General features: G+C 35.0%; 1 protein-coding gene across 1 annotated transcript in view; it reads left to right on the top strand.

Moving 5' to 3' along the window:
- Nucleotides 1–10,599, top strand: part of LOC108912491 (disintegrin and metalloproteinase domain-containing protein 12) — a 130,602-nt gene extending 120,003 nt beyond the window's left edge. Inside the window, exons 10-14 of the mRNA XM_018717727.1 lie at nt 1,026–1,339; nt 1,398–1,599; nt 1,659–1,854; nt 4,231–4,363; nt 8,141–10,599. Of these exons, the coding sequence (XP_018573243.1) occupies nt 1,026–1,339; nt 1,398–1,599; nt 1,659–1,854; nt 4,231–4,363; nt 8,141–10,430 (3,135 nt within the window). The 3' untranslated portion in view covers nt 10,431–10,599. The remainder of the gene's footprint in view (nt 1–1,025; nt 1,340–1,397; nt 1,600–1,658; nt 1,855–4,230; nt 4,364–8,140) is intronic.
- The last annotated feature ends 1,433 nt before the right edge of the window (nt 10,600–12,032 follow it).

Below are 12,032 nucleotides of genomic sequence, written 5' to 3'. Positions count from 1 at the left end.
ACTAAGTGTTTCAATCACAATCAAATCTAGTGGTGAAGTATATACTTTGCCACTACATTAGCAAGTGGTAATATACAATATTTTACCACTTGTATAGTGTATATGTGATTCGACCAAGTGTTTCTTTCATAATCATAGCCAGTGGTAAAGTATATACATTATCAGCCGCTATAGTGATAAAGTATATAATTTAACACCATGTTAATGAGTGGCAATGTACAATATTGAATATAATCCTGTATAATATTTAATCTGGCTCTAAATGTGTTTCATTCATATTCATAGGGACTGATAAAGTATATACTTTATCACAATATAGGTGAGTGGTAATGTACAATATTTTACTTCTTAATAGAGTGGTGGATAATACTTGATTAACTGTAAATGATTCAATCATAAACATAGCAAGTGATAAAGTATATACTTTATCACGATGTTTGCAAGTAGTACAATATTTTACCACTTCTTATAGTGGTAAAATGTAATAGTTGAATTGTTTATTCATAATTACAGTGAATGGTAAAGTATATACTTTACACCAGTCTGCTTTTTGCAATTTAACCATGAGTTTTTTTAAGAAAAAGTACTTAAAGAGTAAATTAATGTCTTCAATACCTAAGAATTTATAAACTATTTTACATACAAAGAATACTACTTCTTTCAAAGGTAAAAATATGTACTTTGCCGCTTCTGTGTTTATGTACTTGCCTTACTTTTTGCTATAGTGGTAAAGGGTAATATTTGATCATTTGTTAGCGAAGTGGTAAAGTACATACTTTACACCTTTATAGTACTTTACTGTTCAGCTCTATAAAAAAGGATTTATAAGTAATGTGTTTTTTAAAATTCAGAGATTACAAGCGACAAATGCTTTATTTTTTTGTATTTCATATCGATTATAATTATGTACTTTGCCACTTCAGAAAAATATTCTCGCTTGTGTCAATAGCGGTGAGTGGTAAAGTATATCTTACCAAGTTTTATTATTTGTCAGGTAATTACGAAAATTTTTATGTCTCTTCTAGACTTGCCGGCCTAAAAATGCCGGTACCTTGTGCCGCTCCGCCGACCTAGAATGCGACCTGCCAGAATATTGTACCGGCCAATCGGAATATTGCCCCGCCGACATCTACAAGATAGACACGGAAGTGTGTGACGGAGGCAAAGCTTACTGTTACCACGGCTTCTGCAGGACGAGGACGGATCAGTGTAAGCTCCTCTGGGGAGAGACGGGCAAGTCTAGCGATGAACAGTGCTACAAGATGAACGTCAAGGGGGACAGGCATGGAAACTGCGGCTATAACATGCTTACTAACTCTTACGCTATGTGCACTAACGAGTAAGTACACGAAAGTGTATTTTTGTGTAATTTAGAAAAATTATAAAAATTTTTTTAGGAGCATACTGTGTGGTATGTTGCATTGTAAACACTTGAACGAAAGACTGGAGTTTGGCATGGAGTCCGTGGCCATATTATCGCATACGTTTATCAACAAGAAGGGCTCGATCATCCCTTGTAGGACGGCGCTGGTCGACTTGGGGGTAAATCAAGTCGATCCTGGCCTTGCCCCTGACGGATCTCACTGTGGTGAGGGCAAGGTAAATAAATATGTTTGCGGGACAGGCGATGATATATTATTACGTTGTTAATTTTTCAGATGTGCGTTAATCAGAAGTGCATGTCGGTGTCGAGTTTGAGAAAGATGGGCCCGGCGTGCCCTCAGGACTGCAACGGCAACGGATGGTGCAATAACAAAGGGCACTGTCATTGTAAAGATGGCTTTGCGCCGCCCTACTGTGATAATCCTGGACCTGGCGGCTCGATGGACAGCGGCCCCGCTTCTGATCCCAATGGTAAGAATTTTTTTCATGTTGTCTTGTTTGTCGTTGATTTGAAAACTAAAACTTTGAAGTAACTCATTTAGAAAAAATTTTGTTTCGTTTTAAATCAAAGGTCTGATCAGAGTGAAGCATATTAGTAGCAAAAGACGAAAAAGAAAGGGTAATGTTGTTTATAAAAAAACAAGCTTCACTCATCTATTTCCATGGCATGTCGTGTAAATTTTAGCCGTTCGTTAGATTTCTGCTCATTGCTGCTTAACGCTTCAGGTACATTGACAGTTGAAATTCTGCTTCACAAATCACAATAATGATTTTTCAATGGATCATTAATGTAATTAAAAATTTAAACTGATTTTTTTTAATTTTTTGTAGTTATGCTTTAATTTCAATAAATGTTTCAGTTATTTATAAAATTATTCATTCATGTACTATTGTCATCTTTAAAAAATATTTTTAAGGACAAATTCGTAAAAGAAATCGCTTTCTTTAATTGTAACACTTCTTCCAGTGTAACCGTTATTAAGAATTTGTCAAAAAAAAATAAAATCGTAAGAATAAATATGTCATTTATAATTTTTTAATTAATACATAGTACATTTGCATGAATAAAATACACTGCACAGAATGTGTCAATTTCAACACTTTTGGAGGATTTTTCGTATACCTATAGTACCCAAAGAGGTACACAAAAGACAGTTCAAATATCCCAGGCTCGATTTTTGAGAAAAATTTAATAGTTAAAACTACATCCACCAGATACAGAACGTTTTTAATTTTTGTCCTCTTTTTATGCCAAATAAATATTTTATTATTTAAAATTTTTTAATTTTGTTAAAGGCTTAATCTCCGGAACACATTTTGGTTAATACTGGCAACAGAATTACTGTAAATTTCCTGAAACAGAATGAGATTAAATCATATTATCTGGAATTATTTAAATACATCTCTAGGTTCATTGAAAAAGTAACAAATGCCAAAATACTAGTTTTTAAGCATGCTTTAACAGTTATTTTTTTAACATTAACAGTTTAAAATTTGAGAGTTCGTAAAATTTTTTGTGCAAGCTGGGCCAAATTTTAATATTTTTGGAGGAGTTTTTTGTGTATTTTGAGGAGATAGACAAAAAGTAGTAAAGATGTCTTGGTCTCGATATTCGAGAAAAACAACGTTAAAAATTTAATCTCAATATCTTAATTAATTTAAAGAGATATGTGTTTTCTGCAACTCAAAGAAAAATATTTTATTTGTGAAATTTATTGATTATATACTTTGCAATTTTTAAAGAGTATGTCAGATACATCCATAGCATACTTAATGATATCAAGAAAAAGTTGAATTATTAAAAATAATTTTTGGGGACTATTAGGGGTACCAGTCCCGAATCGTTATTTTAATAATGGTGTTTTCTAATCTCGGAATGTGCAGGTTAATCCTGAAAAAATTTAAAGGTAAAAAAATGAAGAAAAATACAACTTAACATAAAAATATTCAGAGGTCAGATTTGTATGGAGGGTATCTCTGGTCTTTAAAAACACACATCATAAATTTGTTTTCTCAAATACCCTCAACGAAACAGGTTTTTTTTGTAATTAACATTGGCAGTTTGTTTTTTACTTTTGGCAGTGTGAAGCAATGGCGTACTATTTTGTTTAGAAAAATATGCCACCGATACCCTGTATCTCCGCCACTGGAGCATCTAAATTTCAGGAAAAGGCCTCAGATTTTAGACAATGTTTACATAAATACATGTGCCCAATTTCAAATTATTTCACTTACTAGTTTTTAAATTTTAAAAAATTAAAAACATTTTTGTAAGTTTAACATCTTGTATCTTTTTAACGAAACGTCCTGGAACTCCTGGATAAAAACTTTATACGAAAAACTCCCTTTAACATTCACCAATGAATACAATGTTTCATTTTTGGTCACCATTTGTGAATCACCTTTTATAAATAATTATTTTAAAACATAAATTAGTTTTACTTATAATTAGTAACGTACCTACCAATGATGAAAATAATTTAAATTTTTTGAAAACAAGAGAATTTTTTAATGATTGGCGGCTGATCAATTAACATCAAAAAGTTTAAAAAAAATCGTAACAACAAATAATTTGACAAATAAATAATTCAGATTAACTTAGAGTTACACGCTGTATATATTTTAAAAAATGTGTGTAATTGGACATTATATTATAGAAAAATAATGCTATGCTACTGAATTCTATGCAAAAAAACTGAATTAAATAAAATAAAAAATCGAGCCCAAGCCATTTTAAGTACTTCTTGTCTATCTCCTGGAAAAATACGAAAAACCTCCCCAGAAACATTGAACTAGACCCACTCTGTACACGTTAAAGTTGACTGTTCTTTATTTTATTTTTTTTAGCCCACCAAGGCTTGATCGCCGCCATGTTCATCTTCTTTCTGGGCATAGTCCCGTTGGTGGCAATTGTGGTGTTCCTCTACTACTACGCACGCCAGAACTTCAAATTCGGCAAGAAGAAGTCCTCCCAGGCAACGTATGTAACTAACTGTTTCCAGCATGCCGTGTCTGCATGTAAAGGTGTTGGTTCTTCACTAAAACGTCCGTCTGTACCCAGCGTATCCGACGAGGTATCCCAAAAGGGGCGGAACGTCACCTCTCGCGGTAACATTGAGATCACGCCGACTGGGCTCGTTTCCACTACTAACCCGGAGTGTATAAATAGGAGTAATACCATCTCTTCGGAATTCAAAAGGGGTAAAAGCGGGGCTAACGCCGATAGTAACACTAACGCGCAACCCGCCAAGCGTCTGTCTATAAAAAACGTTAAGAATTTCGTGTTTAGCGACTCGAGCGGCGGTGAGTCTAAGTCTAAAAATTGCGACACTGGTAAGGTTTCTGCGAAACCAGAGCGGAAGTTATCTTTGAAAAGTCTCAAATTAAATACCAATATTAAGTATAGCAGGAGTAAGGATACTGAGATGAAAACTCCCGATACCGCAGAAACTTTATGTGAGGAAAGTCCTCAGTTATCGGTGAGCGATTTGATGAAAAAATTTAACGGAAACCCCAGTTTTCTTTCTCGCAACACCTAAAGGACATTAAAAATTTTTAGATTACAAAAAGAAATAGATGTAAAAAGGTCTAGAGGACATAACCTCACATTCCTTATGTGTAAAGTGTGACAAAATAAAGCAAATTCCATATTTACTTTGCAAAAAACGTGTTGAATCCAAAGATAAACTTTTTGTTATTGAAGTAGAATTAGGTTTTAAAAAAAAATAATTTATTGAATGAAAAATTAAAATTATATTTAGTGGACATAACCTCAAATTAGTGTAGGAAAAGAACACTAGATGGCTCTTTTTGAATAATAGTGAGTTGGCAAGGACTTTACGTGTAGAGTTTGTTTTCGTGGTATACAGGGTGTTACTAAAATGCTTGGCCAATCTTCAGCGGCAGATGCTACATTAGAAACTTAAAAAGAAGTCTATCTATAAACATACTTTCAGAAATGCTCAATTTTTATGAAGTTTAAAGTTAAAAAAAAATGAGATGGTAAACTTATTATAAAAGTTGGATGATTTAATTTTATGAAATACCACTTACATTGGATGATTTTATTGAACTAAAAGTTGACCTTGGACTTTGCAGATAAAAAAGTTAAAGTTTACGTATCGAACTGTCGGCAAATCGAGCAAATTGATCATGTTAAATTTACGTTTACTAGTGACAGTAAATAAAAACAAAAAATAATTATTTCCTTTTGGTAAAATAAAATTTTTATGAAAATGTTTAAAAAAAAAGAAAATCTGACCCATCTGCAACTCGAGCCATCATCCTTTAGGTCGAAAAATGTGGGTGGTGTCTATTAGGGTGGCCCAAAAAAACGAATATTTTTTTTTTCTTTTTTGTAAAAATATATTAGTTTATCACGTTTTAAGAGCCCCCTCAAAAAATCAGCTCAAAAAAAATTTTTTTAGAGGTTGCTCAAGATTTTTAAAAATTTCCAAAATCGTCAAAAATAGATTTTTTTGAAAATTTTTTTTGACAAATTTTAAAAAATTCAAAAATTATAAATATTTGATACTCGCAGTGCAGTTGTAAATTTTGTCTCGAGAAATTGTTTAAGTGTCTCGTGATTTATTTCTACTCTTTTGTTCATCAAATTCAATAAAAAAAATTAGTTCGTTGATATTTATTTTTAGAGGTCGCTCGAAAACATTTTAGGTACACTACTTTTAAAGTTAAAATAATTATGAGTGACCTTTAGAAATTAAAATATCGATTTGAAATTTTCAGAATCGAGATTTTTTTCAACCTAGAAAATGATAGAATAACGAGAAATAGAATAAAAATAAAATTCAATTTCTGACGATTTTGGAAATTTTTAAAAATCTTGAGCAACCTAAAAAATTTTTTTTTGAGTTGATTTTTTGAGGGTGCTCTTAAAACATGATAAACTAACATACTTTCACAAGAGACACAAAAAAAATATATTCGGTTTTTTTTGGTCCACCCTTGTATCTATAGCTCGTGTATTTCAGTCACTGCAAATATAAATAAAAATCTTGAAATATTCCAATTCCGTCTATAATATTGATTGAAAAAAACAAGAAACGGTACTGAATGGGAAAATAACAACCCTGGTGGATGGGATGACATTTATTTTGACACTTCGATGTTAATTTTCATGTAAATGACGGCCATCTTTCTTATATCGCTCTCACAGAGAAAACCACCAATTTTTTCAAGGAAATTCTAAACGGAAGTCGAAGCGAGAAAAGCTTTAATTACAGCAATCGATTTTGAAGACAAAAACCACGGACCAATTAGAAATAATTTTCAACGCCCTGTACTTCAATAGTGTTTCCGAAAATATGTTACCAGGAACTTTTTTTTTGTTAATTTGCAACTTTTGGCCAAGCATTTTGGTTATACACTGCATATAAATATTGTAATTATTTCTAAAAAAATAATAAAGAATTACTAGAAAAAAAAAATAAAAGCTGAAGCTAAACGCTCTAAATGTAATTTGATAATTTGGCGCATTTCTAAGTTGTACTTAAAGTTTCTAAAAAGCTCAAAACTTTTTTCCGTTGTTAAACTCAACTTCACTTTGTGATATTTACTTCAATAAATATTAGTACGCTTTTAGATGGTTAGAATTTTTATACCCGCTTTTAGTTTTTATCGGTTACGTTATTTGACATTTATAACAACCTTTTTTATTTTTTATACGCTTCTGGTGCTCTTCTGCCGCAACTTCTTGCAAAAGGTGCCGATTAAAAGGAGTCCGTGGCGAATTGAAGCATTTCTGGGTTAAGACGTTAATTATAAGGGACGAGAATGCTTTTTCCTCTGTAATCGCTTTTTTTCATTGTTCGACTACCATTTTTTATGACAATGGTAACCTACTCACCTTCAAAATAGGATTGCCTTATTAAATTATTGACAATAGTAACCAATAATTCTGCGCAGTTCTGGTGGGGTTTTCGAAATTTACTCAAAGTCCTTTTATTTACGATTTGTCTCGTTTTAGCGACGGACTAATGCCGGACTTTTGTGGATTTTTTTCACAAGACGCCTCCGTCGTTAAAGTCGTGAAAAATTTGTGCAGTATAAAAAACACTTTCAAGACTTTTTAGTTTGTCTAGCCCATTCTAGTCTATTTATTGTACTTGTGAGTTGTGCAGTAAAATTAGGTTTATGTTTTTTTTGTTATTTGTAGTTGTAGCTTTTGTCTTATATGTTTTTTACTTACCTTTTAAGCTCTGTATTTTTGTTATTTAACCAGATTGTAGCCATTTTTAGAGTTACTCATCAAGGGGTATTATTTTGTTACTAACCTTTGGAAATTTCTCTACACTAATTTTCGTAATTTGTAAGTTGCTTGGTTAGTCCTTACACCTTTCCTCTCAATTAACTACACTAAAATTTTATACATAATATGGAGTTTCCCTTTCTTATTTATATTTAACAAAATAATACGCTACTTTTTTTTAACAATAATCCTTGTATCTTATTTTTTTAAATATATTATCTTTCTGTATGTGTTTGTTTTATTGTCTTTGCATGATTTGTGTTTTTTTTACAAATACATTTTTTATTAATAAATTTTACCTCCACTTATTTTTTATTTTTATTACTTCAAAATTAGTCATCACAGCCCCTTTGCACATGCCCACAGACTATTGATTTTCCCTTTTGTCACTTTTATTTTTAAATAAGTGAGGTTAAGAAAGATGGGTAGATCAAAATCACTTTAGACTATCATTTACACAGTAATGTATTACCTTTGTTGGTTCAACAGGTCAAAATCGCCGAGCAAATCAAGGGGACCGTCCTTTCCGTCCGAGACCACGAAAAGAACCGAGGACAATCATTCCTTGCTGCACGAGGACTCCCCACCTCCCACCGGACTACAGAACGAGTTTTTCGGTAATTTCAAAGGCTTCAGTTTAAGTCCGGCCAAGAAACCCGAGCCGGAACCCATCAGAGCAGCTCCGCCTCCCCCAGTCGTCCCACCGCCCGCGCCTCAGGTTAAAACCAGCCCGTCCTTTAAAGCGCCACCTAGTGTCGCCACCGCTACAGTAAAAACACCGAGTATAAACCGTTTCCACAGCCTGGCAGCTAAAACCAACTTGTTTAACAAACCCGTGCAAAAGACGAACTCGTTTAAGTCTAATACTTTGTCGAATGGTATAGCCACGGTTAATGGAGCTTCGGTGGCCCCGGCGCTACCTCCGCCCAACCCAGGAAGCAGCGCTAGGCCAATAATATCTTCTCCGGTGCTAGAAAATTCCACTTGTACCGCGAAAGAACTGATTTCACCTTTGAGAAACGCTCCAAAAGTACCCCTTAGACCTGCGCCTGAGACTCCAGTGCCTGCGGTCGAGAAAGAATCAAAGCGGCCTTTATCGTCACCTGATGCGTCACAAACTGTACTCAATATTAAAATTTCCGAGGATCTCAAGAAACCCCCGAAAGAAAAGGAAAGCTCTAGCGCTTTGAACAGAATCACTTCGTTTCTAAAACCCACCGATAAGAAACCCGTGGTGCAGTCTAATTCTCTACCGAAAACAAGCCAAGTTAAAGCTAACAAGGTCCTTGACAAAGACGCTTTACGTTCGATGGAGATATCCAACCCCATCCCGCAAACCAAAATCGAAATAGCCATCACCGCTTTACCGGTGAACACGGAAGCTAGTAAAACCGTTGTGATGAGGGCTCAAAGTATGCGCGTCGCGAAAGATAAGCCAAAGCCCCATATCCAAACCTTCGGGTCGATGCGTCAACCCAGCGGATTCAAACGACCGTTGAGCATCCCCTCCGGGGTCAGGCCAAAAAGTCCTCCCCCACCGAGACCGCCGGGTGAAAATGTAGAGAAGGCGATCAAGACTGTTAAAGGTGCCGAAAGCAACGACCTAAACCAATACGACGACTGTTTGAACGAAGCTGCCCCGCTTGCGAAGATAAGCGAAGGCGTCAGTCCGACCAGCGGTGATAATATTTACGCGGTTATCGAAGAATCTCCCGTCTCGCCCCAGTCACCGGAAAAAGTGACCAGCGGGTCGGGATCCAGCGATAGCATGGGTTTATTAGGGGAGATAGTGTCGGAAATACAGAATCGTAACTTCGATTCTATTTATTCTACCTCGACCCTAGCTCGGAAGAAGAAAGAGGAAGAGGAAAAGTTAAGAAAACAGAGAGCAGGTGTCGCTTCACCTGACCCTTCCGAAATATACGTAAACACTTCTTCCTTAGCTTACGCGGAAAGCGAATATAGTAATATGAGCGGTAATATAAAGTCAAGTGCCAGTTCTACTTCTAGCGGTTATATTCACCCTTCCGCTGTAAACGTGCCCATCAAAGCTGCGGATCCAAAGCCCGAAGAGAAACCTCCATCCAAACCTAATCTAAGCAGCTTCAAGTCAGAAAGCACCAAACCGTTTTCTTCCACGTTTAACAGACCGCAAGGTCCGGTTGCGTCTAGTTTTAAAACCAACGCAACGGACGTAAAGAAAGTGGAAGCGTCTTCCGAGAAACGAAGTAATAAATCAAAAACTCCGCCTTCTCCGACAACCAAAACACCGCCTTCCCCTACGATAAAAGCCGCGCCTAAAGCGCCGATAAACAGACAAGTGACGCCTCCAAATCTGCGTACCAGAAAGCCTTCGCCGACCAGAGCCGCACCCCAGGGTCCAAAGACGAATAACAGGAGGTCTATCACTAATAGCCCCGACTTAGTAACTAGTTGTAACGCCAATCCAGCCGCGAAGCCTCCCGATGTACTTAATAGGGGGACAACGGCACGTAAACCGGCGATATCGAATTCTAAGCCCACAGCGGACAGCTTAAACAAAGTGCCAGGGAAAATCAACCAGAAAGCGGTGAGTTTCAAGTCGCCTCAGGAGAAGAAAGGCGACGTTAAACCGCCCGTAGCTAGTAAAATAAACAAGGCCAACTCCGACGTCGGCGCCATTATAAAAACCTCAGTCGGCCTTAGGAATGCAGCTAGGCAATCTTCGAACGTCGCTTCCTTGCAGCAGAAGTTTGAGAATAAGAGTAACGTAAGTAGTGCGGAGAAAGTGAAAGCGTAAATCAAAATCTGTGTGTATATATGTTAGACAATTGTTTCGGTATTATTTATGAATCTGAACTCTCGCTAGTCTGTGTTCTAATTTATAAGTTGTTTTGAACTTATTTTATGAACGATCGGCGACTGTTGAAATTAAGACTAAGAATTTAGTTATATTTTTTGTACATATACCAAAGATTATTATTATATTCTATTAATGATTGTAATACATTCATTCTTGTATTACATGTTCTAGTTTCATTTTTTTCTTTTTTTTTCAGTGGGTAATCAATCTCGGGAAAGGGTTCATATAATTGAATGAAAACACTGTTCCTTGTAAATATTAATTTTTTTTACAAAATACTGACATATACGACAACACATAACAGAATGGAGCTTAGAAACATATCTTCTTTAATTAGTGTAGTTATTCAACAAGTGCAGCTTTTAAAACACCTTGCTATGCATCGTTGAGGGTTACCTTGCTATAAAATCTAAAGAAAATGTATTTATTTTGATAAAATCTCAACAATGCACACATATCGTCCCAATTATCACGTAGAGGCGTATGTGTATATTCTTGGATTATACGCCCCTACGTGATAAGAGGGACGATATCTTCATTATTTAATACAAAAAAATATCCGTTTTACTTTTATTAGTCTCTAAGTGAGGATACTGATTTTTAGTCAATAATTAGCTGGTTAGTCTAAAAATAATACCAATATTGATTCTGAATTTAAAAAAATCCATGTTCTACGTTTTTCTGGAAGCACCCAGTAACTTAAAACCCCATGCATCCAGCAAAATGCCTGCAGATATTTGAAAAATATGTTATTTGTCTATATTTATCAAAAATTTTCATTTCAAAGTCTACAAAAATAGAATTCAAATTGCACATATTTCAACGGGTTTTCAATGCTGATGTTGTCAGTTTTTTCGACATTTTAAGAAATTACGTTTCAACTGTACGGCCCAAATTTTATTGAATGCACTTAGAAAGTCGTGCTGACACACTATTTATTCTGTGTTCATTTCAATTGGAGAAACATAGCAGTGACGGTGTTTGTGGTGATAAAAAAAAGTCAAAGAAAAATATTGTTCGCTTTTGTTGGCATAACTGAGATTGATGAAATGAAAATGAAATATTAACACAAAAATGATCCTGATCCAAAATGCTCTAGATTCAATCAATAACAGCTTAAAAATCTTGAGCAAAACACAGATTTAATAGAATATATCACTGTCCACACATTGTATAGTTGGTACGATATCAATTGGAACCTGTGAATCTTAAAGCACAGGACCGTTGCACTTCCCTCGAAATTTTGTCCTATGTAATACGTCTGAACGTAGCTACCGCGCCGTACGTGAAAGTTTCGTATGCGAATATATACGTCTGGAGCAGTTAGACCACTTATAGTTTTACATTATGTTGTATTAAATTACGATTTAAGATTAATTTTACGATTTTATTTTGAATAAAATACAGTATATGTACTATATAGAAACTGAAAGAAACATGAACAATCTTAGTATTATTACCAGTACCTCTTTCCATAAACATATTTGTCACAATCGGTATAAGCTCGCCCGCAAAAATTCACCTTACCTATTGCAATAA

Source organism: Anoplophora glabripennis, unplaced genomic scaffold, assembly GCF_000390285.2.
Source record: "Anoplophora glabripennis isolate ALB-LARVAE unplaced genomic scaffold, Agla_2.0 scaffold35, whole genome shotgun sequence".
Lineage (NCBI taxonomy): Eukaryota > Metazoa > Arthropoda > Insecta > Coleoptera > Cerambycidae > Anoplophora > Anoplophora glabripennis.
The sequence above is the reverse complement of the archived record's forward strand: the minus strand, read 5'-3'. Positions and strand labels throughout refer to the sequence as shown.